We start from the raw sequence: 20040 nt of genomic DNA, 5'->3' as shown, positions 1-20040 counted from the left end.
AGTCATACTTCACAACATAATCTATCACTAAAATGACAATCAAATGACATGTGACCTGCATATAGTCACACTGACCAACACAATCTCTTACTCAATTTACACTATGGAGTATAATTAAATGTCCATTAGTTAATCAAGGACACACCATGAGTTACAGATGCATGCCTTCTGATGGGTCAAAATATTTCAAGAAAGTCAATCTTGAGAAAAATGTACTGAGCTTTTAAGAAAATTAAATGATTAATGATAAAAGTAATAATTTCCATGTTATGTGTGATTAAGTACCAATAATGCAGTATTGATGCATATTTGTACTACGTTACTAACACAGTAAGGGCTAATTTTTGCATATTTTGACATCTTTTAGGTAATATTATTTAGACTGGTTGTTAATGCCGTCTGCAATGTGTAAAAATTATTTTCTTTGTTCACTTAACAATATTTTACTTTTTAATAAACATGTAATTTAAAAATGTTCATGAAAATTAGCACAAGTCTTGAGGCATGCTACTTTAAAGCTACTAATCCACACACATTTGTTTTTTTCTAATTGGGTTTTACGTCACACCGACACATTATAGGTCATATGGCGACGTTCCAGCTTTACTGGTGGATGAAGACCTCAGATGCCCTTCCGTGCATTATTTCAGGCACGATCAGGCACCTGAGTAGAACCACCAACGTTCTGTAAGCTAGCTGCATGGATAGCTTCCTCACAACCCACACACAATATATTATTGTATTAATTTTGTTTAACAGTTTAAAATCAAAGCATGATAATAGTAAAATTTGGTAGTAAGAAATACAATAACTATGATTATTGTTTCATATAATTATTAAGTGAAATTTTATCTTTCCATGACATTTTTTCTTAAAAAAAAGGTCAAACCACTGTATGTATGATAGTAACTTTAAATGAAACCCCCTCGTCCATTCAATGAAGGAAATAATAGAGCTGTGCAGTTTAGTTTGGTTCAAATCAGTCAAGAAGGACACTGCTGTTAAGCAGTCAAACAATGTTTTAAGCATACATAAATGATGGACAGCACACATCAGGCACTCAGAAAAGAAATGAAAATAAAATGAGAACTGACATTTGGTCACAATGTTTTGTTAATGTTATACTATGCTCTGATGGATGCATCACCTAAACTGTCAAGAAAACTGATAGAATAAAAGACATGTAAGAACAATTTTACACCATGAAAGTCTGCAAATTATGTAAACAGTTGTAAGAAATTTCCTAGAGTTGTCACCTAGCCAATAGCTATATCCAGTAAGACAGAGTATATGCAATATTTTAACTGTCTACATCTGTTGAATACATCTGTTTGTTCACCTGCTGTACTGAATCTGAGATCAAACTACTGAATCAGAATTATCATACTGTCTACCATTAATGCTTATACATTATATACTGAATCACAGATATCATTCTGTCTAACAGAATAACTTCTACATTTTATACAGAATGAGAGTTATCACACTGTCTGACCTTATACTTATAAATTTTATATTAAATTAGAGATATCACACTGTCTGACCTTATACTTATAAATTTTATATTAAATTAGAGTTATCACACTGTCTGACCTTATACTTATAAATTTTATATTAAATTAGAGATATCACACTGTCTGACCTTATACTTATAAATTTTATATTAAATTAGAGATATCACACTGTCTGACCTTATACTTATAAATTTTATATTAAATTAGAGTTATCACACTGTCTGACCTTATACTTATAAATTTTATATTAAATTAGAGATATCACACTGTCTGACCTTATACTTAATAAATTTTATATTAAATTAGAGATATCACACTGTCTGACCTTAAACTTCTAAATTTTATATTAAATTAGAGTTATCACACTGTCTGACCTTTATACTTATAAATTTATATTAAATTAGAGATATCACACTGTCTGACCTTATACTTATAAATTTTATATTAAATTAGAGATATCACACTGTCTGACCTTAAACTTCTAAATTTTATATTAAATTAGAGATATCACACTGTCTGACCTTATACTTATAAATTTTATATTAAATTAGAGTTATCACACTGTCTGACCTTATACTTATAAATTTTATATTAAATTAGAGATATCACACTGTCTGACCTTATACTTATAAATTTTATATTAAATTAGAGTTATCACACTGTCTGACCGTATACTTATAAATTTTATATTAAATTAGAGATATCACACTGTCTGACCTTAAACTTCTAACATCCCACACATCTACATTTTATACTGAATCAGAGATATCACACTATTTACCAGTATAACTTCTTCATTTTATACAGGAATATGATACTGTCTTAAAGTATCACTCCTACAGTTTACATGAAACTACTTCTTCTACATTTTATACTGAATCAGAGACATCCCTATGTTTACTAGTACAACTTCTACATTTTATACTGAATCAGAGATATCCCACTGTTTACCAATATAACTTCTACATTTTATACTGAATCAGACATCCACCTATTTACTAGTATAACTTCTACATTTTATACTGAATCAGCAATATCCCACTGTTTACCAGTAAAACTTCTACATTTTATACTGAATCAGAGACATCCCACTGTTTACCAGTATAACTTCTACATTTTATGCTGAATCAGAGACATCCCACTGTTTACCAGTATAACTTCTACATTTTATACTGAATCAGAGACATCCCATTGTTTATTAGTATAACTTCTACATTTTACGCTGAATCAGAGACATCCCACAGTTTACCAGTATAATTTCTACATTTTATACTGAATCAGAGACATCCCACTGTTTACCATTAAAACTTCTACATTTTATATTGAATTAGAGTTATCACACTGTTTACCAGTATTATTTCTACATTTTATATTGAATCAGAGACATCCACTTATTTACTAGTATAATTTCTACATTTTATACTGAATCAGAGACATCCCATTGTTTATTAGTATAATTTCTACATTTTATACTGAATCAGAGACATCCCATTGTTTATTAGTATAATTTCTACATTTTATACTGAATCAGAGACATCCCTATATTTACCAGTATAATTTCTACATTTTACGCTGAATCAGAGATATCCCACTATTTACCAGTATAACTTCTACATTTTATACTGAATCAACGATATCCCACTGTTTACCAGTATAACTTCTACATTTTATACTGAATCAGAGACATCCCACTGTTTACCAGTATAACTTCTACATTATATGCTGAATCAGAGACATCCCATTGTTTATTAGTATAAATTCTACATTTTATACTGAATCAGAGACATCCCATTCTTTATTAGTATAACTTCTACATTTTATACTGAATCAGAGACATCCCACTGTTTACCAGTATAACTTCTACATTTTATGCTGAATCAAAGACATCCCACTGTTTACCAGTATAACTTCTACATTTTACGCTGAATCAGAGACATCCCACTGTTTACCATTAAAACTTCTACATTTTATATTGAATTAGAGTTATCACACTGTTTACCAGTATAATTTCTACATTTTATGCTGAATCAGAGATATCACACTATTTACCAGTATAACTTCTACATTTTATACAGGAATATAATACTGTCTTAAAGTATCACTCCTACAGTTTATATGAAACTACTACTTCTATATTTCATACTGAATTACAGATACCCGAGTCTCTAACAGTATTATTTCTACATGTTTACACCACATTATTATCATTAAAACATTTCATTACCATTAAAGTTTTGTTTATCTTAAAGAGCTACATTGAGATATTTCCTTTATAATTTAACTTTATGATACAACAAAAAGCCAAATAACTTCATGCAAATATAAGCAAATGCATTTTACGATCACTTTTGTGAGAATGATTCACTCGGGTTGGAATTTCTGAACTTTCACATACTCAGTAATAAAGACGCTATTAAATCATACAAGCTATTATGTATTACAATGCAAAACAATGAGCAGTGTATTATAGAGGCATTGTCTCTCGCAAGCTTCCTTGTCAAAAGATGCCATAGCACCATAGCTTCTGAGTGACTAAACAAATCATTTCTCTACTTGTACAGCCATGTATCCAATAAATGTCTGACGGTGGTTAAAGTCATTCTTTACGTCAGACATACATTTTATCATCGTTATGGCATTCTGTCCATTTATAGAGTTTTTCGCCCACTTCATGAAACATTTATAATATTGTATATCTCATTTCACAAAATTTATTTATGATATTCATTAGTTTAAGCATGTCTTTGAAATGAGGCTCATTCTATATATTTATTAATTGTGTAGGCTGCTGATAGTAAAATTTAATAGTCAGACTTAAATAAAAATAAATATATAACTCAGATCCTAGCCTGACTGAGAAAAATATAATTAAAGAACTAGCCTGAGATTATAAAATAAAATGTTATATAAAATCCTGGTTGAGTTAAATATAACCCAACATGCAAAGTTGACTCAAAAGGCATCTAACCTCACTGAGATATATATAACCTGAGGTGCCAGCCATTACCCAGAAAATGTTTACATTTTACAGCAAAGAAAGCCAAACTGTCCCTCTGGAATTCTTAAAACGGCTGTAATAAAATATTACAGTATCTTAAGTGAGTGTTGTTTTTGCATCTATCATATTTCAGTGAAATCGAACTATTGCTAAATATAAATATAACCTGAGGAGCCAGCCAGTCTGAGATAAATATAACCAGAGGAGCCAGCCAGACTGAGATAAATATAACCTGAGGTGCCAGCCAGACTGAGATAAATAAAACCTGAGGAACCAGCCAGACTGAGATAAATATAAAATGAGGAGCCAGCCAGACTGAGATAAATATAACTGGAGACGAGCCAGCCAGACTGAGATAAATATAACCTGAGGTGCCAGCCAGACTGAGATAAATAAAACCTGAGGAACCAGCCAGACTGAGATAAATATAAAAATGAGGAGCCAGCCAGACTGAGATAAATATAACTGGACGAGCCAGCCAGACTGAGATAAATATAACATGGGGAGCCTGGAGCCAGACTGAGATAAATATAACCTGAGGTGCCAGCCAGACTGAGATAAATATGAAATGAGGAGCCAGCCAGACTGAGATAATATAACTGGACGAGCCAGCCATACTGAGATAAATATAACCTGAGGAGCAAGCCTGACTGAGATAAATATATAACCTGTGGTGCTAGCCAGACTGAGATAAATATAAAATGAGGAGCAAGCCAGACTGAGTTAAATATAAAATGAGGAGCCAGCCAGACTGAGATAAATATAACCTGAGGTGCTAGTCAGACTGAGATAAATATAACCTGAGGTGCTAGTCAGACTGAGATAAATATAACCCGAGATGCTGGCCAGGACTGAGATAAATATAAAATGAGAAGCAAGCCAGACTGAGATAAATATAACCTGAGGTGCTAGTCAGACTGAGATAAATATAACCTGAGTTGCTGGCCAGACTGAGATAAATATAAAATGAGAAGCAAGCCAGACTGAGATAAATATAACCTGAGGAGCCAGCCAGACTGAGATAAATATAACCTGAGATGCTGGCCAGACTGAGATAAATATAACCTGAGATGCTGGCCAGACTGAGATAAATATAACCTTGAGGTGCTAGTCAGACTGAGGTAAATATAACCTGAGATGCTGGCCAGACTGAGATAAATATAACCTGAGATGCTGGCCAGACTGAGATAAATATAACCTGAGATGTTGGCCAGACTGAGATAAATATAACCTGAGGTGCTAGCCAGACTGAGATAAATATAACCTGAGTGCTAGTCAGACTGAGATAAATATAACCTGAGATGCCTGGCCAGACTGAAATTAATATAACCTGAGGTGCTAGTCAGACTTGAGGTAAATATAACCTGAGATGCTGGCCAGACTGAGATAAATATAACCTGAGGTGCTAGTCAGACTGAGATAAATATAACCTGAGGTGCTAGTCAGACTGAGGTAAATATAACCTGAGGTGCTGGCCAGACTGATATAAATATAACCTGAGGTGCTAGTCAGACTGAGATAAATATAACCTGAGGTGGCTAGTCAGACTGAGATAAATATACCTGAGATGCTGGCCAGACTGAGATTAAATATAACCTGAGATGGCTGGCCAGACTGAGATAAAATATAACCTGAGGATGTTGGCCAGGGACTGAGATAAAAATAACCTGAGGTGCTAGCCAGACTGAGATAAATATAACCTGAGGTGCTAGTCAGACTGAGATAAATATAACCTGAGATGCTGGCCAGACTGAAATTAATATAACCTGAGGTGGCTAGTCAGACTGAGGTAAATATAACCTGAGATGCTGGCCAGACTGAGATAAATATAACCTGAGGTGCTAGTCAGACTGAGATAAATATAACCTGAGGTGCTAGTCAGACTGAGGTAAATATAACCTGAGGTGCTGCCAGACTGATATAAAATATAACCTGAGGTCTAGTCAGACTGAGATAAATATAACCTGAGGTGCTAGTCAGACTGAGATAAATATAACCTGAGATGCTGGCCAGACTGAGATAAATATAACTGAGATGCTGCCAGACTGAGGATAAATATAACCTGAGGTGCTAGTCAGACTGAGATGCTGGCCAGACTGAGATAAATATAACCTGAGGTGCTAGTCAGACTGAGATAAATATAACCTGAGAGTCAGACTGAGATAAATATAACCTGAGGTGCTAGTCAGACTGAGATAAAATATAACCTGAGGTGCTAGTCAGACTGAGATAATATATAACCTGAGGTGCTAGTCAGACTGAAGATAAATATAACCTGAGGTGCTAGTCAGACTGACGATAAATATAACCTGAGGTGCTAGTCAGACTGAGATAAATATAACCTGAGGTGCTAGTCAGACTGAGCGTAAATATAACCTGAGATGCTGGCCAGGTGAGATAAATATAACTAGGTGGCTAGATCAGACTGAGAAGATATAATGAGGTGCTAACCAGACTGAGATAAATATAACCTGAGGTGCTGGCCAGACTGAGATAAATATAACCTGAGGTGCTAGTTAGACTGAGGTATAAAATATAAACCTGAGGTGCTAGTCAGACTGAGACTAAATATAACCTGAGATGCTGGCCAGACTGAGATAAATATAACCTGAATATAACTTGAGATGCTGGCCAGACTGAGATAAATATAACCTGAGGTGCTAGTCAGACTGAGATAAATATAACCTGAGGTGCTAGTCAGACTGAGATAAATATAACCTGAGATGCTGGCCAGACTGAGATAAATATAACCTGAGATGCTGGCCAGACTGAGATAAATATAACCTGAGATGCTGGCCAGACTGAGATAAATATAACCTGAGGTGCTAGTCAGACTGAGATAAATATAACCTGAGGTGCTAGTCAGACTGAGATAAATATAACCTGAGATGCTGGCCAGACTGAGATAAATATAACCTGAGATGCTGGCCAGACTGAGATAAATATAACCTGAGGTGCTAGTCAGACTGAGATAAATATAACCTGAGGTGCTAGCCAGACTGAGATAAATATAACCTGAGATGCTGGCCAGACTGAGATAAATATAAAATGAGAAGCAAGCCAGACTGAGATAAATATAACCTGAGATGCTGGCCAGACTGAGATAAATATAACCTGAGGTGCTAGTCAGACTGAGATAAATATAACCTGAGGAGCAAACCAGACTGAGATAAATATAAAATGAGGAGCCAGCCAGACTGAGATAAATATAACCTGAGATGCTGGCCAGACTGAGATAAATATAACCTGAGGTGCTAGTCAGACTGAGATAAATATAACCTGAGGTGCTAGTCAGACTGAGATAAATATAACCTGAGATGCTGGCCAGACTGAGATAAAATATAACCTGAGGTGCTAGTCAGACTGAGATAAATATAACCTGAGGTGCTAGTCAGACTGAGGTAAATATAACCTGAGGTGCTGGCCAGACTGAGATAAATATAACCTGAGGTGCTAGTCAGACTGAGATAAATATAACCTGAGGTGCTAGCCAGACTGAGATAAATATAACCTGAGATGCTGGCCAGACTGAGATAAATATAAAATGAGAAGCAAGCCAGACTGAGATAAATATAAAATGAGGAGCCAGCAGACTGAGATAAATATAAAATGAGGAGCCAGCCAGACTGAGATAAATATAACCTGAGATGCTGGCCAGACTGAGATAAATATAAAATGAGAAGCAGCCAGACTGAGATAAATATAAAATGAGGAGCCAGCCAGACTGAGATAAATATAAAATGAGGAGCCAGCCAGACTGAGATAAATATAACCTGAGATGCTGGCCAGACTGAGATAAATATAAAATGAGAAGCAAGCCAGACTGAGATAAATATAAAATGAGGAGCCAGCCAGACTGAGATAAATATAACCTGAGGTGCTAGCCAGACTGAGATAAATATAACCTGAGGAGCAAGCCAGACTGAGATAAATATCACCTGAGGTGCTAGCCAGACAGAGATAAATATAACATGGGGAGCCAGCCAGACAGAGATAAATTTAACCTAAGGAGCCAGCCAGACTGAGATAAATATAAAATGAGGAGCAAGCCACAATGAAATAATAAATCATTCATGAGGTCCTAGCAAGTCTTAAACTAATTAAACCCCAGATGGCCTAAACCTACATTACCCAGGAAGAACCCCTCAGATCCCCCCCCCCCCCCCCAGTTAGACAGAGTAGAACATGAAAAAAATGGTACAATTTGACAAATAATGGACTTTCTTTTATCCTTTTCTAACTGTCTCCTTTTTTTCTCATTCTCACCATATTTCCCATCTAAATGGGCCCTGCAACAGTTCCCTAAAAGTGAAAAAAAATACAGGAAGGTATTGTGGTTCAAAGTCTGTAGCATGTTTTAATAAAAATCTGTATGACAACTGGTAAATTCCATAAAATCAATTTTCATTTTTATTATTTTTTTTACAAAATCATAGAGAAAATAGATGACACGATCATGCGGCACCCTCAGGTGTTTTCAACATGTACAACCAGTTATTGACATCATTTACCATAAAACACATGGTTTCTAGCATGAACTTCAAATGAGGGAGATAAAAATAAAATGAGATTATTAAATAAAATATTCAGACATGTTTATTCAAACCAGTTTCAAATCCACCAGATGATTTGAATAAATGGCAGGCAGAATGCTCATTACCCCAGAAAATGTTTACATTTTACAGCAAAGAAAGCCAAACTGTCCCTCTGGAATTCTTTAAACGGCTGTAATAAAATATTACAGTATCTTAAGTGAGTGATGTTTTTGCATCTATCATATTTCAGTGAAATCGAACTGTTTCTGAGTATTTTTGGACATGTGCCATAGCATGTCTCCAGAAATTATACATTGACATGCATACAGTGCTTTCATAATCAATACAGTTATATGGCTGATAATGTATCAACTTAAATCTTCCCCCGAAATAAACCATTCCTGCAAATCATATAACAACAATTTGAACAATAAAATTGTTCCATGTAGAAGAAATTTGGTTTAAGAATGAATGACGGGCTTGTGACCATGACCAATAATGACCTTTGAATGATATTAGTTATTAATAATATTCTTTATTATATACTTATAAATGAAATATTGAGAAATATTGATGAAATAAAATGCGTATTTTCATTTTCCGTATTTTCACTGTAAAAATTTATTTTTCACTGCAGTGAAACATATTTTCCGTATTTTCACTGGTGTCTTGCCGGACTACTTTCTTTTAAATTCTACCAGTACACAAAATTTAAGGGAAAGTTTTTCAAATTTTATCGCAAAAAAGAGAAAAATGTACATAATAAACAGAAAATTCAAGTTTTTTCTATAAATACATGATTTATTTTCATCTTGTGGCATGAAAATTACCATATTTCACTCGTGGCTACCGCCACTCATGAAATATTTATTTTCATACCACTCGATGAAAATAAATCATGTATTTATAGAAAAAACTTGAATATCCTCTATATATTTGTATTTACAGAATGTTTTATTATAACTGGTAGCTCATGTATTGATCCCTCCTACGTAAGTCCTCAAACCTTTTCCTAGAATTACCCTACATTCCTTACATTTCATACAGTACTTCAAACTAAATATCTGGTTACACTAAATGACATAAATGCACTTATCCATCTTTCAATCTAGACAAAACCATTCATAAATTAAGGTAACATTTTTAAGTACTGACAATAAAGCCACCATCATAGACTGCACTGGTTGCATTGGTTAGTTTCAGTTGCTGTTCGCAGGCTAAAAGATAACAATATTCCATTATTGAATTTGCAATTATTACATAATAAGTGCTTCCCTTTCATTGAATTTCTAAATCAAATATTTGATTTAGGTGGTATGAGAGGGCATTTAAACTTATTCAATTAATTAACATAGGATATTTTGTTTCACATACCAAGAAGTTTTTGTCCGCACTAAAATGATAGCATTAATGGACAAATCTTTTCAAAGGTGTTCAAGAAAGATGTTAACTGCTCAACTAAATTTGAACCATAAATTTGATCTTTTTTTTTTGTAATTGTTACTGTTACAAAGTCTATATGCTAGCAACATAAAAGTCCTCTAACAACCACTTTAATACAAGTATACTTTAAGTATTAAATAAAACAACATTTAACGCATGATTTTCATCCTATTCAGAGTCGCCCTTTGCATACATGTGACAACTGAAATGGGCCGAAACTGGATTTTTAAAAAGTAATTTTTCAAGTTTTTTTCATGATTTTATTCTTTGTCGAGCAGTAACCTCTTTATAACATTTACATAATCCATTCTTTCAAACTAATATTTCACAAAATATTTAACTTCTCTACAGCAATACCTCTCTGTAACAACCAGATTAGTTGTCTACCAAAGGGTGGTTGCTCTGTACAGGTTGTGAGGTAAATATTTGTGTGTCTGCTATATTTATAGATTTAATCTCTCCTAAACTAATTAATTTCATACTTTCAAACTACTACAATCACTTATCACTTGTATATTGTTGTCATTTTCATTTTCTATTTTATCTATAAAACAAGATGAACAACTTGAGAAACAATGGTATATATGGTTGAATGGTGAATGACCTAAGTATCTACATCAGATGCTGGACAATTGTGTAAGATAAAATCAAAGTGACTTGTCAACTACTTGATGATGCTACAACAGTACTGCTCAGGAAAAACTTTGCAAAGTTTGCTGCGAGTGAGTGCAAGATTTATGTACCACAAATAACCATATAACTTAGTGTGTAACCACATATATCTATATAACCAACTTTTATGGTTCCAGATCTATTTATACACCATAAATAACCATATAACCGAGTGTATACCAAATATATCAATAAAACCAACTTTAATGGTTCCAGATATATATATATATATTTACCACAATTAACCATATAACTGAGTGTGTACCACGGTTTTGGATCTATCCATGTACCACAACTAGCCCTTTAACTGAGTGTGTACCACTTTTATGGTTTCAGATCTATCTATATACCACAAATAACCATATAGGTTAGTGTGTACCACATATATCTATATAACCAACTTTTATGGTTCCAGATCTATCTAATATATTATACCACAAATAACCATATAGGTTAGTGTGTACCACATATGTCTATATAACCAACTTTTATGGTTCCAGATCTATCTAATATATTATACCACAAATAACCATATAGGTTAGTGTGTACCACATATATCTATATAACCAACTTTTATGGTTCCAGATCTATTTATGTACCACAAAAAAACATATAGCTTAATGTGTACCACATATATCTATATAACCAACTTTTATGGTTCCAGACCGCTAAATGAAATGCTTACGCTCCCCTACAAGTCAACTTTCTAATTCAATACACTCAGCAATTTGCAAGTTGCAATGGAAAGTCCCCTAAAGTAATCTGGTACATTTCATGCTAAATTTGCATTGCCAATTTGTGAGTGATAACAGAATTTTACATGGAAATCTGTTGAGATAGCACTGAATGTGTTTTACCTGGGTATTCTTTGACGGTAATGGATTAGGTAAATCTGATTTATTTTTATCTTTATAATCAAAATGAAAGTGATCCAACATGAGTTTAAAGAATGTTAAACTAGTTTCACATGTACACACACACACACAACAATGTTAAACAGCCAATATTCTTCATACCTAGCCAAAATTATCTTGCAATAATTCATAAAACAGATCATTAATAAACTCTAAGGCATCCTATATGTAACACTGAAATTTTATATGATACCTTACATACCAGTAAATGTTTTTAATGTTTAATGTTTGTGGGCTGACAAAAGCCAAAGACATGGACCAAGCAAAAAGTGAAGGGTAAATGAACAGACCGAAATTAAAGCTTAAAATAAAGACAGTAAATAACGAAATCATCGAGTACAATTTTGTCTTGCAATTACAAGCACTTGTTACCTCTGATCACTGTAAATTAATCTTGGGAGTCTATGTATTTTAACTTATACCTATTTTTTGGATAATACTTGTTTATACATTGTGATAAAGGATATAGTACATGTTAACTAAACTAACCTGGATTCAGACAAAACTGCATTTACTAACCCGGACCTGGATTCTGCTAGGACTGCACACAAATACTAAAATGTAATAAATCCGACCTGGATTCAGACAAAACTGCATTAACTAACCCAGACCCGGATTCTGCTAGGACAGCAAACAAAGAGTTTAAGATTAACATTTACTAAATCAGACCTGGATTCAGACAGGAGTGCAAACAAAGACTTACATTAACTAAATCGGCCTGGATTCTGATAGGACTACACACAAAAGCTAACAATAACTAAATCAGACCTGGATTCAGACAGGAGTGCAAACAAAGACTTACATTTAACTAAATCAGACCTGGATTCTGATAGGACTACACACAAAAGCTAACAATAACTAAATCAGACCTGGATTCAGACAGGAGTGCAAACAAAGACTTACATAATTAACTAAATCAGACCTGGATTCTGATAGGACTACACACAAAAGCTAACAATAACTAAATCAGACCTGGATTCAGACAGGAGTGCAAGCAAATACTAACATTTACTAAATCAGACCTGGATTCAGACACAACTGCAAACAAAGGTTACCATGAACTAAATTTTACCTTTCCCATACATGCCATAATTTTTACACTCATTTCCGGGACACTTTTCATTTGGAGGTGGGGCATTAATCAGCAAACATATTTTTTTTAATTTACATAGTGGCATTCAACCTATATTACCTGTACAACTTGCAAATTTAATGACACCATAAACAAAAGACAGAATGTCAATAATTATTAATAGTTTTTCTATCTTTTTTAAGTATTTAGGCATCGTTAATTCAATCGGTCACAAAATAGGAAAAAGCTATGTTAAGTAATGACAATTAGCCATGTCGTTTACCTGAAACATTCACTGAATCTTGTAGATTTTATCACCTCAAATTTAGCGGTAATTTTCACGGTGTTTGACCACTAATAACTGCCTCCAGGCGGATTAAATTTATACTAGCCAGTTGTTAATTACAATGTATGACACCTTCGCTCAGGAAGGGGTAAACTATTAATCTTTTAATTATTCAAAATTATTGCCGATAATTGTTTGTTGGAAGGGGCACGTAGATATACCAATCAAAGGATTAGTGTCACCATTGCAATGCTGTTAGGTGATAATCGTTCGTTATTAGCGTTCTAGACTAGTTTATAAAAACTTGACAATAAAATTATATAAAAATGTAAAATTTCTTGCTTCAAAGTAGATTATTTTAGAATTTTTTTTTACCGGGACATAAATTATCTCCGGGACACCTCCGGGACAGACACCTTATTTCCGGGACTGTCCCGGGCATCCGGGACGTTATGGCATGTATGCCTTTCCTCAAGCCATTTCAATCAAACAAGAGTAAAGGATAAAATACACATATTGTGTCTGTTAACAGATTAAGAAAGTTGTAAGAGGAGCCTCAGCTGTTGTAGGCATCATAAAACAGGAATAAAACTTTTACAAATTATTCACCACTGTCCAATAATCTGAAATCAGACTGTCTATTGAAACAGATTTTGTTTGATTTCCAGAGGTTTGTATTTTCTTTTGTTTAGTAGTAACAAATCAAAGGGATGTTTTGAAAAGTAAGCCTCATGAGTGAAAAAATATCATTTCTGGTCCAACTTCTGAGCATACAGTTTCTAAAATAATATACAGATGACAAAAAATAGCCCTGAAAGGTACAATGGTTCTAGTTTGCTGAAATAAGTCAAATGAACTGGTACTTCAGTTATTACTTACTCTTTAAAATTCTACTTGCAAAACACAACATTGGTCAATGCTTCATTCAGATGTGAAGTACTGGCAAGTAGCTTTCCAGGAAAATGATAAACCTATATTGTAACAATAGATGACTAGTAACAATAGTAATTCTTCTTACCATGAATCATTCCAAGCAAGTATGATTGGTATTTCTGTTGTTTTTTTCCAGAAAAAAATAAAATACCAGCAGATTTTTTTAATTTATTGTGTGTGTATCTCTGAGGATAGTATGTAATAGATATGACTTTACTACATGAAGGAAAGTTCACTAACCTTTGATGTTAATAAATAAATATGTAAATATCTGTAGAGTGACTGGTATAATAAAGAAAAACATAATATATAAGATATTTCAGCATGTAACACAGGTAAACATTCCTCCAGAACAATCAACAGGTGTCATAATAATTAACACATGCTGGTCTAGGAATGCAGTAAAAACACATACAGACTGTATATACTGTAAGAAACCAGGCATAAACAACTTAATGTGACCCATGTAATCTGTCTAGCATCAATACCTAACTCAATAATAATAATAACAACATGCTATATTTGTCTAAGTTTAAGGCATTTCAATATAAAAATGTGGAAAAATGATCTACAAAAACAGTGAAGAGCCTGGTTAGACTGCGTAGAAGTGCAGGCTGGCCTGGCTCTATACCAGTGGCAAAAACATATCACTAATCCTGTTCCATCATGTTCAGGGTTATAATAAAAATTTGTATAAATATGTATACATACATTAAACTTAATGCAACATTAGTATAGAATGAAATAAAGCTAATACTATACAAATGGTTAAGTTCATGAATGTTTATAATTTTGGACAGTAATCAAAGAAATGGTGAAAATATATAACCAAGCTAAAATGTCATCAACCCAAGTCCTCACATGTATGTATGTCTGTTGATAACCAGACGAATATTGGAGACAATTAACAAACCTTCAGCCTGCATGATAATTATTCCTTAATACAGACAAAATCATTGATATATACTGGACTGACCTGTGACAAACAAAATTTGTGTATTCAAACATGAAGCCACAGTGTCTTTCAATTTCAAGATCACTGAGAAAAAAAGCAAGGGAAGATTTCAGTTTGTGAAATCACCAGTATTTTCAACCGTTATGAATATACATGTATATTGCAGGGATAAGTGTTGATTTTATTTTTTTTAATTATTTGGGATTCATGAACATTTCAACATGCATAATGTCTTGAAATTATGATGAATATGGGTTATAATCTTTGATCAAACATACTCTCACCATTATATATGTGGTACAGATGACAAGACTGCGTATTCTAGGCTAAATGAGGATCCATCCGCCCTTTCAGGCACTGACAGTACGGACCCCTCTGGTACAGATCACTTTTGTATTGCATTTGTACTGACATGATATTCCTTGTTATCATGATAAATTACATATAGTCTTATAATTATTATCATTCTTAGAATATGGTGATTTAGATAGTACTTTGTAAAATAATAATATTGAAATATCAATTTTAATTTGGTTTCTGGTATAAACCTTGTCTGTTTTTTCGTACAAAGAAAAAATATTTCATATGTTGAATTTTATCCTAAAAATGTTCACACCAAGTACATGTATACAACAATTATATAGAATAATCCCTATTGAATAAATTAGTAATTCATATTTTTTTTTGTATATTTTTCTATTTTATTTCTCAACTCACAGTTTCATCAATAATACTTAATGGCTTCATTATTTCGTAATTACACAGCCATTATCATTTCAAGTAAGAATCAAACAGGACTGGAACTTGAAATTTTCTCAATATACATATGAACAGGGTTCAAGAATTTTACAGAAAATCTGACATTTTAGTATCATTAATAAACTTTAAAGTTCCTATGGCTTTACTAGTTCTGAAGAAGTAAGAAAAAAAACACACCTTTAATAAATGGTTAAAACAATATCCTGATTCCATAAAAATTACTGTTGACAATTGAATTACAAAAATATTGGCAGGTAATTATTTCAAATCTCAACAAAAATGACTCATTTACACAAAAATCATTGTTTATTACTTTACAAATGTTACCAAAAATAATTTCTGACAACTTACTGTTTTCAGCTCCACTTTTTTAGCCATTTTCCCCATCTTATTTCTTTGTCATAGCAACAGATTATAAAATGATTAATAAATCTTATATGTGTCCATAAAGTTTTTCTTCCTGGCAGAGTAAATATATTTCCTTTACTCATAAATATTTACAGTTCACATCATGACCAAAAATTTCCAATCCGAATAATTATCATTTATAGCTTCAATCAAACACACTGAATCAATAATACGATATAGTCTGATACAGTCCGATATAGACATACACTGTCTACAGTATCAGTAACAAATCATCACTTTATAGCACAACAACAATTAGTCAACAATAAGCCTTGTTCAAGCTAGACACTATGACTGACAGTAGAGAGATAAGATAGACCTGTGGATTATAGAGAGAGTTATCTGACAGCTAACCTAGGAGAGTTCCTTCACTGTTCAATATATACATCAGTTCCGTTACCCATCCCCTAAATATCTAAAATGGACTTGTCCAGCTTCCTATCGGGACAACTATTCATTTCTTAATCTGGACAACAACAATTTATCAATTTAAGGGAAAACTGACTGAATAGCAAACTAAGCAGACTATGATGATGGATGTTATCACTTTGGTGCAATATCAGAATAAGTTCTTCTACATTTAATAGGAGTTAATCGGTTATTGCACTATGATGACAGAAATGCTGGTTGATTTTGGTCTGCATAATTCCTTAAGGCCATTATTTTTTGATATTTCGGTTTACTGACCCGCCGACTCTGTATTTTGGGAAAATGAAAAAAAAAAAAAAATCTGCCCCCCAAAAAAATCTGTGTTGTCTTGAAATACGCTGCTAATAAGGACTTGTCAAAGAAATGTCGCGGTAAGTATTTTAATTAACTGTTAAACCTACCATATGCCAGACTATTTTACATACGATTTATACAGTGAGATACGCAACCGGTTATCTTTACTCGAGAATAGCCTGTCGTCTGCTAGTTGGGGAAAGTGTTTATTGGTGTATTATGAAAGAATGTCTGTTAAATGGGGTCAAGCCATTCTCACAGAATTATAATTAGGCTTTGATCATATTTCATCAATGCATTGAAGGTCGAAATGCGTAAAAATGTAAAAAAAAAAAAAAAAAAAAAAAAAAAAAATAAAAAAAAACAAACAAAAAAAAAAAACACGCCAAATTACGTAAGCAATTACATTCAAGGACAGAGCGAGAGAAATCTGCTGCAATTGACAAGATCAGTATTTTCAGATTTAACAAAAAAAAATTAGTCTTTAAAAGCAGATTGAATACAGGTTTTCAAACAAACAAAATAAAAAAATGCCCGCACTTACTTTTAATAGATTTTTATGTCAAAAATTGACCTGCTTTTTATCCGATAAAAATATTTTCACAATGGGCAAAATTGAACATGACTTTGTGTAATCTTTTCTTGACACTTTTTTTTTTAACATCTGATCTATAAAGAAATGAGTGCAAGTCAGCTGATTTTCGGCACCTTTGATGATTCAGATTACACAGCAGTGTGTAAACATCAAAGAATGACAGATTCTTTTGAAGAGCTCGCTTGCCACTTGTCAAAAGTCATTGTGTGTAGATTTCATGTGTGTTTTTAAACAATGGCAATATGAGCAAAAGTTTTTTTTGTGTATTTAAACAATCTTTGGAATAGACAATCGGCGATGTATTTAATTTCATTGCTCTAGTAAGTACTATGTATATGTATGCACCACATTTATAGTTATGAAAACTTTTTTTTTTTTTTTTTTTTTTTTGCCGCCGCCGACCCTACCTTTTTTTGGAAAAAATCAGTAAACCAAAATATAAAAAAAAATTGGCCTAACCACCAACAGTTTCACCAATTGATTCATAAATTCACCCATTGTTAGAATACAGCCACAATAATACAACTGTTCTACATTACTTTAAAAAGTGTTAAATGCATAAATTTTTTTCCTTCAAAATTATATCACCTACATGTATATGTATTCTTAAATACCAGTCTAAAGAGGGATTGTAGGCATTTGATACCCTTATGAGTAAGATTAACGAAACAAAGGTACCATTTTATCTATGAACTTACTACCTCCTGAAAATCTCTTCCTTGATATTTTTTTCATTATTAAATATCCTCAAAATATATTAAATATTTTGCTATATTCTTTTGAAATATGCCTATAGACACACCTATTCATGAATAATCCTAAATTGTGGAAAGGTATGATAGTCCTATGAACATCCTTGGTATTGATAGATGCTGTCCACCCCCATAATGCACCACTGAGAGTCAATGATGTAAACTTGATTGAGAAGATGTAAATAAATTGTCTGATATCAGACATCACTCTAGTTGTATGATAAGGATAAGGAAAGGGTTGCAATGATTTTTATGGCCGAGTGAAGAGAAATTGATAAAATCTGGATACAAAGTTTTGGTACATTATATCATACAAATTAAGGGTCACTGCGTTGTTAAACACAGATGTTCCTATGCATGGTCTATTATTTTTTCTTTTATCCAACTCCCTAAACATAGCATGAAGGCAATAACAAACTGTAGATTAACCACTACCCTGGCGGAACCATCTGTGCAGTCTGGCTAAGGCTTTATACTGCTGACTGACCAGGTTCAAATTTTATCTTTCCCAAAAAATGGCAATGGACAGTTCCAAAATTGGAGTCAATTTAAGACCTTCAGCAAATTTAGGGTTGAACTATTCACTCACCCACAGCACAAAATGTAACACATAAAATAATGAATTTTCTCAGTGACCTTAACCTTGAAACAACTTTGCCTTAAAAATCATTTACTGACCACAGGTCAGTATCATATAAATACTGACCACCACTCTAAAGCCAAAACTAAGTATTTACAAAAGCAAGCAGTCAGTCTATAGACCTTCTCGCATTAAGATTAAAATGACTAAACTTAAGAAAAAAGACCATCCATTAGTTCATCAGAGGATGCTTACATAAGAGTGTTTATTTAAGATTCATTCTCCTGCAATAAGATGCCACCCCATTAAAAGACATATTGAAAGCTTCTTGTTAAATGACAAAACAAATATCACTATCAAATTTCCCTGATGACAGTTCAACACTTAAATGGTTCCAAGTAAATATACTTTAGAAATAGGACTCGTCACACAGTATGGCAAAATCCTCTTATACATGTAGTGTGCATCATGTATGACTTTTAGAAAATATTTTATAACAGTAACCAATAACAAAAAACAACTGTCATTTCTAGCCTAATGCTTATAGATAATGCAATTGGTATTCAAGTTCTGAATCATGCATTTTGAATATATGAGTGTTTAAGAATGACTTCCTAATCATCTTTTAATGGGGAAAATTTCCTATTCCTACAATTGTTTTATTGTTGATGACCGTTAAAATAGTTTTTAAGATTTTGTTTTCACTAACTTACTATATAATAGATTTTTTTTATCACGATAACATGTCAAAATAGATTTAAGACTATTAAGAGTTGCTAAACAGTTTATTGTGTTATTACCAACATTACTTCAAACATTATTTTATTAATCAAAGCACTCTTGGATCTGCTGAAACTAACCAGTACAGTTTGAAATGCTATATGATGCAATAAGTTGTGAC

General features: G+C 33.0%; 1 protein-coding gene across 3 annotated transcripts in view; it reads right to left on the bottom strand.

Annotated features, from left to right (window-relative positions):
• LOC132745703 (rap guanine nucleotide exchange factor 1-like) overlaps nucleotides 1–20040 on the bottom strand; it is a 74583-nt gene that overhangs the window by 49088 nt on the left and 5455 nt on the right. Inside the window, exon 1 of one of the 3 annotated variants that reach the window (XM_060734681.1) lies at nucleotides 16433–16771. The exons of the other annotated variants lie outside the window; for them this stretch is intronic. Within the exon in view, the coding sequence (XP_060590664.1) occupies nucleotides 16433–16468 (36 nt within the window). The 5' untranslated portion in view covers nucleotides 16469–16771. Of the gene's footprint in view, nucleotides 1–16432; nucleotides 16772–20040 lie in introns of those variants that run through there. 3 annotated transcript variants of the gene reach the window in all.

This window comes from Ruditapes philippinarum, unplaced genomic scaffold (genome assembly GCF_026571515.1).
Source record: "Ruditapes philippinarum isolate M1 unplaced genomic scaffold, ASM2657151v2 ctg211_1_1_1_1, whole genome shotgun sequence".
NCBI classification, from domain to species: Eukaryota; Metazoa; Mollusca; class Bivalvia; order Venerida; family Veneridae; genus Ruditapes; species Ruditapes philippinarum.
Note: the sequence above shows the minus strand (reverse complement) of the source record. Positions and strands in the feature narration are given on the sequence as shown.